Here is a 13,198-nt window from a genome sequence, read left to right as displayed (position 1 = left end):
CTACTAATAATAAATTACAAGCAGTAATTTTGCCTGATGGCCTGATTTCCTTCCTATGGGAGGTACAGGAATCTGCTGAGAGTTACAAGGTGAAAAAGGAGATTAAGGAGTGTGGTCAAGCTTTGGAAAAGTAAGGACATGGCCATCTTAGGAAGAGACTGAGAAGAGCATGTCTTTCTAGTTCTGGTCTAAGCGCTCATTTCCCCAGGTTTCAGTGTTGTCCTCTTTCGGTTACTTCCCGGTGAGCTCCTTTTCTTCAGTTACACTGGCATCTTCTAGAAGAAACACTGATAAACTAAAGTTTGTCCAGAGGAGTTTAGTATTTGATATTGTAGTTTGGAAAATTGGCTTTTCACTTTGGGGATTTTTTTTTTTTTTGCTACTACTTTGCTATATTAATTTGAAATGTAAAGTGTTGAAATCGCTTGAAAATATAGATTTTACTGTTTGCAGCATCAATAATTAGCATCATTTTAAAAAATACATTTTGCTTTTACTTGAGGTATTGGAAATTGAACCCTGGGGCTTTCTACTACTGAGCTAATATTCCCTGCCCTTTGTGTTTTGAGATAGTCTTGCTAAATTACCCAGGATGACCTTGAACTTGGAATCTTACTGCCTCAGGCTCCTGAGTAGCTCAGATTGCAGGCCTGTGCCACTGTGCCTGGCTTTTTTCTTTACTGTTATGAAAGTGTTTGTGTGGGAGAAGCTACCAATTTGACATTTTGAAAATATATGCACTTTTGGTATAAATGTTTTTACTGTAAAGAATTTGAATCTTCATTTTACTTTTCATACGTCATACGTTTTTTTAATTCTCTGAGTCTGCTAAAGATCTCTCAACTTTCAGTGTGAACTAGGATTTATACTAATGTGTTCAAAGTATTTCTTTCCTCTAAAAGACTAAAAATCCAATAGACTGGAACTATTTATTTTATAGATTTTCTGTAAAACATAACTGATTAGTTATTCATCAGAACTAATATATTCATTATAACAATACTATGGGTTTCCAGTAAGTCTTCTTGTTTATAATATGCTCTTAAGGTAATTTTAAATTACTTAAGTAAAGTGGCTCACCACTGAGGCTGTTTATGGATAGCAGTGGACTTGATGTTGCAAGACTGATTTAATGTTTTGATATCATTTCAGGTAACATATCATTTGTTGCATTTCCAGTTTCCAGCGCCAACTCACCAACAAAAATTTTACCAAAAACCTTAGGACCAATAAATGTGAATGTTGGACCCCAAATGGTAAGAAATTCATCAGTCTTTGTTTGAATTGAAACTTTGCTTAAGAAAGACTAACTTAAAATATAATTGTAAGCTGGGTGTGGTGGCACATGCCAGTAATCCCAGTGGCTTTGGAGGCTGAGGCAGGAGGACTGTGAGTTCAAAGCCAGTCTCAGCAAAAGAGAGGCACTAAGCAACTCAGTGGGAACCTCTCTCTAAATAAAATACAAAATGGGGCTGGGGACATGATTCTTGGTTGAGTGCCCCTGAGTTCAATCTCCGGTACCCCCCCCCCAAAAAAAAATAATTATACTGAAGAAATTTGATCAAATATTCCAGTTAATTTCAGTCATCTCTTTCACTTTTTAAAAACATTTTGTTTTTATCTGAATGTAACTTATTATATCTTGACAAAAAGGCATTGTGTTCTTCCATGTTGCATTTTCATGTAATGGAATCTGTGGATGTGTAACATTAAGCCTTTGCCCCCTGTGTGAGCCTTCTCTTGGCTTTAGTTGTTTAAATTGATTTGAAATCTGTTGTGTTTGATATCTTTATTCTTTTTTGTTTCTCTTAGAATCTTTTTAAATTTTTCCTTAACTAGATAGTCTCATAATTTGAATGTTTAACCAGTATTTTAATCCATATCTGGAGCTTTGAATTTGAAATGACAATTGGGGAAAAATAACACATCAATTAATTTTCATCTTTCACAATAGAAATAATAACCCACTTCAATCTAATGTATGAAATATGATATGTCAAGAGCTTTGTAATGTTGTGAACAACCAATAAAAAAAAAGAAAAAAAGGAAACAAATAGAATGTTCTGGAAAGATAAGAATCATATCCTCTCTTTTGATATTCTCTATCAAAGAGTATGTGTGGCAAATTGATCCTAAGCTGAGTCAGATATGCATAACTTTTAGATTCTTTTGTGAATAATAATAGCTGTCAATGGAATTTGTGGTGGCATCGTTAGCTGCTCTCTCACAAAATAGCTACCAGATAATAATAAAAGCAGGATTCAGACAAAATTCAGGCACAAAAAAAAAAAAAAAGAAAAAGAAAAATAGGAAATATTTAACTATTTCTCTAAAGATATTTGTTAATTCTGCTAGAGCTTTAAGTATATAACACTTTCAGGAAACCATATTTATAAACAGAGATGCATGTATTCAATGCTCCAAAACTATACCTAATTTAAATGGCCTCTCCCCAACATAGATAAAAGTTATTATACATTTGAAGAATAATTCTTCATTGTTAGTATGTACATCTTTTCTTCTATAGAGCAAAAAAAAGTAAATTACACATAATATGTAGCACAGTGGACAGTGTTTAATGCAAAGTTAATTATACAAACATATCTTTTAACATACTTAATGGTGCTGGGTGTGGTGGTATACTTAATAATTCTAGCAACTCTGTAATCCCAGAGATTTGGGATCCTGAGGCAAGAAGATCATAATTTTAAGGCCAGCCTTAGCATTTTAGTGAAAACTTCACCAACTTAGGGAGACCGGTACTCAAAATAAAAAGGGCTGTAGATATAGCTCAACAGTAGAGCACCCCTGGATTCAATCATCAGTACCCAAACAAACAAAAAAACATAATGATTTTAGAAAGTCTTTAAGACATTATAGACATGATATATTCTTTGGTCAGTTGAGGACTGTTAATCATCTGCAGAATTCCAGCTAAAGATAAAACACAATTTACTGTAAGTATGTGAAGAATGTAATCTAGCTCCAAATGACTTGGAGACTAAAGCTCAAATAAGTGTCCCCATTGCAAGGTAGCTCAGGGTATATTTTCAAACATTAGTTAAGCAGTACCCTTCCCCAGCCACTACAGTAGGTGAAAATGAGATAAAGGAGATAAATAAGACATTCACTAAAATTAAATGTAGTCAGATTTTTATGAGTCTGACCCTTACAATAATCTTCTGAGAGATTTTTTTTTGGGGGCGGTATTTTAATTGATACTGCTTTGACTCAAATTAGAATTCCTCTTTTCTTCCCTTGTCAATTTGAACATGTGTGCATGTAAACTCTTACACAGTTCAGTTCTGACAATGGTAAATAGTCAAGTGTACTGTTAACTCAGTTACCATAAACATCAGGATCAACACAGCAAAGGGCAGAAGAAGCAGAAGAGATTTGGCAAAAGAAAATTGGCTTTGATTTGTCTCCCTCCAGACTTTCTCTCTGGTTTCCTAATTGTGGAAGAACCCCGGTGTTCAGAACATCTCCCTTCAAAATTCATGCTGAAGCCTAATAATCCCCGCTGTGGTGATGTAAAGAGGTGGAACCACTGTGTAGTGGCCAAGTCTCAAGGGCTCTGTGTTCATGAATGGAATTTGTGCCCTTGGAAAGAGATTGAAGGGAACACCCCAGCCCCCTCTGTCACATAAGGACCCAGCAAGCAGGTGCATTCTGTGAAGCTCTGTGTCTTCCCCAGACATTGAATATGCTCAACTTCCTCTTCTCCAGAACTGTGACAAATAAGTTTTTATTATTTTGTAAATTACCTAGTAAAGTATTTTGTTATAGCAGATATGAGAAATGGGGTGCTGTCATAATAAATACCTAAAACTCTGTGAGAGGCTTTGTAACTTTTGGTGGGCAGAGGTTAGTTGAGTTTAGAGAAATACATTAGCAAAAGACTGTATTGCCATGAATGGACAGTAAAGAGTGGTTCTGGAGAAGGCCCAGAAGAGAGCTGTGGAGAAAGCCTCAGTCTACTTAGAGTTATCTGAGCAGTGTGATCAAAATGTTGGTAGAATTAGGTAGTAAAGGTCATTCTGATGAGGTCCCAGATTGAAGCCAGGAACTTGATATTAGAAACTATAGGAAAGGCCATTTTTTGTTACAAAGTGGCCAAGAATTTGATTATATTGTGTTCATGGCCTTAGAGATTTATGGAAGGAGGAATTTAGGAAAAGTAACATAAGGTATTTGGCAGAAGAAATCCTTTTTTTTTTTTTTTTGTACTGGGAATCGAACCTAAGGGCTCTTAACCACTGAGCCACATTCCCAACCCTTCTTTTTTAAAATTTTGAGACAGAGTGTTGCTAAGTTGCTGAGTCTGGCTTTGAACTCACAATTCTCCTGCCTCAGCCTCCCAAACTGCTGGCATTATAGGTGTGTGCCCCCATGCTACAGATTAAATATTCAGCGAAGTGTTGAGGGTAAGGCATTGCTTCTTTTGGCTGCTTATTATACAATCTGAAAAGAGAAAAATAAAAAAAGAATTATAAGTGGGATTGATAATCAGAAGGGGAGCAGAACCTAAAGATTTGGAAAAATTTAAAAATAGGCCATGTTTTAAAGAATGGAAACAGACAAACAAACAAACAAAACCCTCTTCTGGCTCTTCTGGATAGAACACCAAGGTGTGGCCATACAGCCTTTCCATAAGGAGGTGAGTGTGGGTGGTGGAAGCCCGGCGCTGTCAAGACAGTGGGAGAATGAACCAGAAGGCATTATCTGTGCTGCCTTTCCCATCACGAGCCTAGCAAGCCAGGGCTTGGGGGACAAAATATGTCAAAAAAGGGTCTACCCTGGCTCAGGGGACCTTGGCAGTCACTGCCTGGTACTGCCTCAAGTCTGTCCCCTCTGTCACAGCCCTCCTCAGCCATTCCACACGCAGTGCATGCCACAGGGAGCAGGCAAAGAGCCTGGCAGTATACACATAGTGCCACTCCCCCCAGTGCAGAGTGCATGTGGAGGCGTGACTGCTTCCAGAACCCTCCCAGGGCCCAGGCAGAGAACAACTTGAGGGGTGTGACCATTGTAGAGAGCCCCTGGTGCCTGATAGAGCCATGGGGATTCATCCTGAGATCAGACCAGTAAGAGCCATGGCATGCAGCTCTGACCTAGGAGGTCCACAGGAAGAAGACTCCAGCCCATGAAAACTGCATTGTGGACTGTGCCACACTGCAGATCGGAACCATGGGCATGGAGTCCCCTAGAAACTCATGTATGCAGAGGCTGGACATCAAGTCAAAGAAAATTGTTCTCAAGTCCTACGATTTAGTGTTTGCCTGGTTGGTCAAGACTTACCATCCCTTTCTTCTTTCTCATGTCTCCTTTTTTGGAATGGGAATGTCCATCCTGCATCTGTCCCACCACTGTACTTTGGAAGCACTTTGATTTCCCAGGCTCATACAGCTAGACATTTGAGGGCAGAAAATCTTGAGAATTTCGTTCAGTTACTATCTGATTTTCATAGTCTAATTGATTATCAGAGAAACCACATGGTTTCTCTTAAATTAGGAATGTCTGGAGTTTAAAGGAAGAATAGGGGACTCTGAAATAGCTTCAGGACAGAATACACCTTTTAGCCTCACTTATGTCTGATTTGGATGACACTCTAGACTTTTTGAGTGAATGCTAGGACAAATTAAAATTTACAGGACAACTGGAATGGAATATTTCATATGCGAGACAGACATGAATAGGGTGGGGCTAGATATAATGCCATGATTGGAATGTGACCCTCCAAAAATAATGTTGAAACCTCATCCCCATTTTGGTGATCCTAGTGGGAGGGCCTTGGAAAAGTGATTAAGTCATAGGGACTCTGCACTCATGCTTGGTTCAAACACCCTAATACAAGAAGGTGAAGGGAGTGCCCTAACCCTTTCTGCCTCGAGAGGACATAGCAACAAGGCTCCATCTTAGAAGCAAGGAAGCCCTTACCAGACACTGAATCTGCTGGTATTTTGATCTTGGGCTTCTCATGCACTGGAAGTGAGCAATAAATTTATATTGCTTATAAATAGTTAGAAATTTTGTCACAGCAACTTGAATGGAGTACATCCATTCCTTGGTTTTCCTCTTCTTTGTTACTTTTCAACACCGTCTGGGTTGGGGGTATGGTGCAGTAGTAGAGTGCTTGGCTAGCATGTCCAAGGTTCTGGGTTTGGTTCCCAGCACTGTGGAAAATAAAAATAAAAATTGTCTTGAATCTCTCATTCATAATCCTCTACCACGCGGCCTGCGCAGTGGTTTCATTAATGAGGTTCTAGGCATAAAGTTAGTTAGAAGAGATCGAAATAAAACACACAAACCAGTCACCTTATTTATATTGCTAGGTCCGAGACGGCTCACCTCCCTGGTTCCTGCCTCTAACCGCCCAGCAGGGCAGCAAGGATTACTCTGGGCTAGCAGGAGAGAGAGAGAGCGAACACGCCTGGGAGTAGCCTTTTATTTGGGGGACAAGAGATTCAGGGGAGAATTCCATCCAGTGAAGGTTGAGGGGGGGCTGCACTCCAAGGTCAGGGTCAGTGATTGGGTCTCCGGGGTCAGTGGTCACGCACACCCCCACACGGATGGGCTCTCTCATCAGGAAAGGGTCGGGAAAGCTCCGACACAGCCAGAGCGCCTTAACGGGAGTCACCCAATCACGTGTCAGAATGGCTCCCCACATAATCCCATCTTACTTATCTATGTAATACAGTCTTCTTTTTCTACTTGATCTTGGAACTTTACACAGTCTTTTGGAAGCCAAATCTTAATGATAGTAGAAATTTCAAAAGGTCATATGAAAAAATTTTCAGTGGGTACTGGTGTAGTAGTAACTGTTTTAACTAGGGATACTTGCCCTTGGTTTACAGTTTATCTTATACATGTATATACCTTATGATTGCATGTATAAGCTCATAGGTACCTTATTTTAGAAGATTGAAAGCTATATGCTTATAATGAAAACCAAAATTTTGTCAGATAATGGAATCTTTTAATATAATATTTTTCAGAATACTTATGCTTTCAGTTTTTCTAACTGTAGGTGGCAGTAGTACATAAAATATGTTGGGCAGAATTTTTTATTTATTATGGGGCTTGAATCCAGGGGTGCTCACCACTGAACTATATCCCCAGCCCCTGCTTTTGAAAATAATTTTTTAGTTGTGCTAGACCAATATTTTTATTTATTTTTATGTGGTGCTGAGGATCAAACCCAGTGTCTCACATGTGTAAGGCAAGTGTTCTACCACTGAGCTGCAATCCCAGCCCCCCAGCTCTTTTTATTTTTATTTTGAGACAAGTTCTCCCTATGCTGCTGAGGCTGGCTTCAAACTTAGGATCCTCCTGCCTCAGCTTCCCAAGTTGTGGGGATTACAGGTGTGCACAATTGCATCCTGCATGAAGGCTCTGAAATTTAAAACTCATTTTTTTTTTAAGTCATATCAGCTAAATATTAAAAGTATGTTTTTACCTCTGATTTTAATTTAGAATTTCAAAATTAAGGTTCTGGGTCTATAAAGCATGTCTGAGTTGTCACGATGTAAATTAATTTTCCTATATTAAGTGGTTGATCAGCTCTTACTGACTTTCTTTTGAGTTTTTGTTGTTGTTCTGTGATTGTTTGTTTGAGCCAGGGTCTCATTGTGTTGTCCAGGCTAACCTCAAGCTCCTAGACTCAATCTTCCTGCCCCAGCCTCCTAACTAGCTGGCACCACAGACCCATGCCACTGCACCTAGCTACTTTTTGCTTTGTTTGTTTCTTTTTTTAAAAATATTTATTCTAATTTGTTATATGACAGCGGAATACATTTCAATTCAGTACACACATATAGCACAATTTTTCATGTCTCTGATTGTATACAAAATAGAGAGTTACACCGATTGTGTCTTCAGACAAGTACTTAGGGTGGTGATGTCCATCTCATTCCACCATCTTTCCTACCCCCCATGTTGCTTTGTTTCTTTAAAGCTCACTATTAATATTCTAGTTTAGGAACTCAATATAGCTCATGTGCACTTCAAATTTGTGTTTCCTGTTTGAGTCTATCATCCTTCAGTTTGTTCATGCAGGAAATGTTAAGGAATTGCTGTGTACTATGCCCTATGTTAAGAGAAAGGAGTAAGATGGTGTTATTCATGTTCAGATTATCAAAGACCATCAACCAAGGATCTGACATTAAAGGGAAAAAAAAGTAAAGTAGAACATAGCAATTCATTTTCAGAGTCATTTTCTTTTTTTCCATATTTTTATTGGTGCATCATAGTTGTATATAATGGTGGGATTCAATGTTACATATTCATACATGCACACAATATAGCAATGTAATTTGGCCAATATCATTCCCCAGTATTTTTCTTCCCTTCCTCTGGTCCCTTTATTCTACTGATCTTCTTGGTTGTACATGAGATATCCTGCCATCCCCCAGAACATTTTTTTCCTTTTTCTTGTCTAGCTTCCACATAGGAGAAAAAACATATGACCCTTGACTTTTTGTGTTTGGCTTATTTATATTAATCTAACGTTCTCAAGTTCCATCCATTTTCCTGCAAATAATATAATTTCATTCTCTTTATGGTATAATAAAACATCATTGTGTATATATATCATGTATTCTTCATCCATTTTTCATTCCCATGTAATTTTTTTCTCAAATATATATTTTTTAGTTGTAGGTGGACACAATATTTTATTTGTATGTGGTGCTGAGGACTGAACCCAGTGCCTCATGCATGCTAGGTAAGCACTCTACCACTGAGCCACAGCCACAGCCTGCCCTCCACATCATTTTTAATAAAGATAGTTAGTTTTTCTATGTCCTGTTTCCCATCCTCTTTTCATCATCTCTCCCCCATCCCCCAAAGCCCTTTTTATTGGGAAAAATCAAGCATGTAGGCTAGTAATAGAAAAAGAGAACTCCTTAGTAATAATTCTGTACAAATAGTAAAACTATTTCACAGATCAGTTGGAATGCCTAAGATTTCTGCTCTAGGAATGGAATAGAATAGAAAAGAGACTAGTCAAATACTCAAATCTTTCTTCTTAAGCTATTTGTACCCAAAGTCAGCATGCAAACTGTGCTCTTTATATTATAGTGTTTCTTATTGTATTTTACATAATCGGTTCTAGAATGTCAGTGAACAAAGAACCTAGTTTATCCCCTATCAGTTTAAAAGTTGGTTCTTTTGTCTCATGTTCTCTTCACTAGTGAAAATTGTTATAAAATTTTTGTCTCAGTTCAGTAAATATTTATTGTGCCTTTCCTGTGAGCATCCTCCAGCATTGTGCTAGACCCTGCAAAGGACACATTTTAGCAAGGCAGTTTGTCTTCCCTTAAAGTCTTGCAACTGGACAGGAAGTAGGGAAGTGAGCTCAGATACTTGGAGGAGTGGGAGATAAAACATACTTAGAATGTGTGACCAATACATTGTCTAGTTTCACGTTCTCTTGAGACAAGCTTCTGGATGCCTTACTTGATATTGCTAATAATCCGAATTTTTTAGACATCTGTCAGTATTATTGTCTTTTGTTTTTTTTATTTTTTAATTCCAGAATTAACTTACTCAAATTATGTTCTGAACATCTGTAAGTATTAACATCTCCCTAGTCCCAGGTTGGCATAATGCCAAACACAAACAGAACCTAACTGAAGTTCCTAATACTTTAGTAAATGAATAAATGTTGACTGGATTTCAATAATGAAGTCTGAACTGTATTACTGTTCAGGTTATTGTTTGAGTCTTTACCTCAATAGCAAATGAAGAACTTGAAATGCCTTTGAATTCTTCCCTTTGGTCCTTTATGGAGTAAGTTAACAACTAACATAATGACTATAGACCTTGGATGTACAGACAGGTTTTTTTTTATTATGCAGACAAAAGTTAATTGGCATTTGACTTATGACACAGTGAAAAAAGAAATTTTTGGAAGAGTTACTTAACAATTATATTTAACTCATATGTTTTCATCTCAAGTAGAACCTAAACAAAACCTTACTATTATGGAAATTTTCAAAATTTTATAAAAATAGAACCTTTGTGCCCAGCAGCTGCTTCATTAGCTATTCACATAGGGCCAGTCTTTTTCCATTAGTGCCCTCCTTCACTGGAACATGCCCTTATTTATTTGTTTTTATGAAAATACTTTGAAAGCTATTATTAGGCTGCCAGATTTTTTGGTGTTCTTATAAACATATTTGGAAAAAAACATGTTCTCTTCACCAGTGAAAATTATTATAAAATCTAGAAAACAATTTGGTAGCACACATTAAGGACTCATTTTAAAAAATAAAATATTTTTTATTCCATTAATTTTCTTTCTGGAATATAGCCTTAGGAAATAGAAATTAAGGCTAAGATTTTTTTTTTTTTAAATTAGGTGTAGTTGGACACAATGCCTTTATTTTATTTATTTATTTATTCTTATGTGGTTCTGAGGATCGAACCCAGGGCCTCGCACGTGCTAGGCAAGCGCTCTACCACTGAGCTACAACCCCAGCCCCTAAGGCTAAGATTTTTAACTGAATAATCTATAATTGAATAATTGAAAATCCATATATATAATAATAATGGGGAACAATAATCCATACACTGGAATGTTTTATTTAATAACATGAGGAAATGTTGTGGAAGTAGCAAGAGAAAATTTTGCATGTACTAACCTACATTGTGTAGTATCTTTGCATTATACTGGACTCTGAAGATCTGATTTGTTATTCTCCAGGCTCTAGTAAATCAAGCTCTACTGTAGTTTGTATTCTTAATTTCAAAGAAAGGTTTTCATTTTTCTAAGACATTGTAAGTTGTCAGTTTAATACTTCCGGATTCACTTACTAAAATGTACATTTTTACCTCATCAGTATTTAAGGTACTTCTGCTTTGCCAGGCACAATGGCACATGCCTGTAATCCCAATGACTTGGGAGGCTGACACAGGAGGTTTGCAAGTTTGAGACCAGCCTCAGCAGTTTGTGGCCCTAAGCAACTTAGTAAGACCCTGTCTCAAAACAAAAAGGGTTGGAGAAGGCCAACCTCATTCTCAGTGGAGAAAAACTGAAAGTATTCCCTCTAAGAAGATAAGGATGCCCTCTTTTACCACTTTTATTAAATGTCATTCTTGAAACTCTAGCTAGAGCAATCAGACGGAATAAAGAAATTAAAGGGATACAGATAGGAAGAGAAGAACTCAAACTATCACTGTTTACTGATGACATGATTTTATATTTAGAAGATCCAAAAAATTCCACTAGAAACATTCTAGCACTAATAAATGAATTCAGCAAAATAGTAAGATATAAAATTAACACCCATAAATCAAATGTGTTTCTATACATCAGTGATGAATACACTGAAAGAGAAATTAGGAAAACTACCCCATTCAAAATAGCTTTAAAAAAAATTGGAGAATCAGTCTAACAAAAGAAATTGAAAAACATCTACAATGAAAACTACAGAACACTAAAGAAAGAAATTGAAGAAGACCTCAGAAGATGGAAAGATCTCCCATGCCCTTGGATAGACAGAAGGTGTTACACATATTTAATGCAATTCCTATTAAAATACCAATGACATTCTTTGTAGAAATAGGAAAAGCAATCATGAAATTCATTTGGAAAAATAAGAGACCCAGAATAGCCAAAGCAGTCTTAGCAAGAAGAGTGAAGCAGGAGGCATCACAATACCAGACCTTAGTGCAGTGGCGCATGCCTGTAATCCCAGTGGCTCAGGAGGCTGAGTCAGGAGGATGGTGATTTCAAAAAGCTAGCCTCAGCAAAAAGCAAGGCGCTAAACAATTCAGCAAGACCCTGTCTATAAATAAAATACAAAAAAGGGCTGGGGATGTGGCTCAATGGTTGAGTTCAATCCTGGCACACACACACACACACAAAAACTGAACACCAGACCTTATATTATACTACAGAGCAGTAGTAACAAAACAGCATGATATTGGCACCAAAATAGATGTGTGGGCCAATGATACAGTATAGGAAACACAGAGACAAACCCACATAAATACAGTTATCTCATACTAGACAAAGGCTCCAAAAACATACACTGGAGAAAAGATTTTAGCTTCTTCAACAAATGGTACTGGGAAAACTGAAAATTCACATGTAGCAAAATGAAATTAAACCTACATCTCTTACCTTGCATAAAAACTAAGTCAAAGTGGATCAACGACTTAGGCACTAGAACAGAGACCCTGCGCCTAATAGAAGAAAAAGTAGGCACAAATCTCCGCCATGTTGGCTTAGTAACTAACTTCCTTTACAAGACTCTTAAAGCACAAGAAGTAAAATCAAGAATTAATAAATGGGATGGAATCAAACTTCTTCACAGCAGAGGAAATAATAACATGAAGAGAGAGCCTACAGAATGAGAGAAAATCTTTCCCACACGCATCTCAGATAGAGCACTAGTCTCCAGGATATATAAAGTACTCAAACTTAACACCAGAAAACCAAATAACTCAGTCAATGAATGGGCAAAAGAACTGAACAGACACTTCACTGAAGAAGTAACAATTGATCAATAAATATATGAAAAAATGTTCAACATCTCTAGCAATTAGAGAAATGCAAATTAAAACTACACTGAGATTCCATCTCCTTCCAGTCAGAATGGCAATCATCAAGAATATAAGCAACAACAGGGGCTAGGGATATAGCTCAGTCAGTAGGGTTCTTTACATGCACAAGGCCCTGGGTTCAATCCCCAGCAGTACCCCCCCCCCCAAAAAAAAAAAAAAAACAAAAGACAAAAAAAACCAAGGAAACAAGAATATAAGCAAAAACAAATGTTGGCTACAATGTGGGGAAAAAGTACACTCATATATTGCTGATGTGACTGCAAATTGGTGTAATCAATCTGGAAAGTAGTATAGAGATTCCTCAGAAAATCTGGCATGGAACCACCATTTGACCCAGTTATTCCATTCCCTAGTTTATACCCAAAGGACTTAAAATCAGCACACTACAGTGATATAGACACATCAATGTTTATAGCAGCTCAATTCACAGTAGTTCAGCTATGGAATCAATCTAGATGCCCTTCAACAGATGGATAAAGAAACTGGCATATATACACAATGTAATATTACTCAGCCTTAAAGAAGAATGAAATTAGGCATTTGCTGATAAATGGATGAAACTGGAGAATGTTATGCTAAATGAAATAAGCTAATTCCAAAGAACAAAAGGACAAATGTTTTCCTC

At 37.3% G+C, this 13,198-nt stretch overlaps 1 protein-coding gene across 23 annotated transcripts in view; it reads left to right on the top strand.

The window, feature by feature from the left end:
* TFDP2 (transcription factor Dp-2) overlaps positions 1–13,198 on the top strand; it is a 176,120-nt gene that overhangs the window by 116,849 nt on the left and 46,073 nt on the right. For 16 of the 23 annotated variants that reach the window (XR_014022999.1, XM_081301697.1, XM_081301695.1 and 13 more), the window contains one exon: positions 1,153–1,256. The exons of 4 other annotated variants lie outside the window; for them this stretch is intronic. Coding sequence is in view for 18 of the 19 variants with exons in the window: in XM_081301700.1 (XP_081157826.1) it covers positions 1,153–1,256 (104 nt within the window). In the remaining variant the exon portion in view is untranslated. The remainder of the gene's footprint in view (positions 1–1,152; positions 1,257–13,198) is intronic. 3 more of the 23 variants (XM_081301696.1, XM_081301684.1, XM_081301702.1) reach the window with 1 other exon arrangement.

Source organism: Spermophilus citellus (assembly GCF_964194105.1).
Source record: "Spermophilus citellus genome assembly, chromosome: 7".
Taxonomy (NCBI): Eukaryota; Metazoa; Chordata; class Mammalia; order Rodentia; family Sciuridae; genus Spermophilus; species Spermophilus citellus.
The sequence above is the reverse complement of the archived record's forward strand: the minus strand, read 5'-3'. Positions and strand labels throughout refer to the sequence as shown.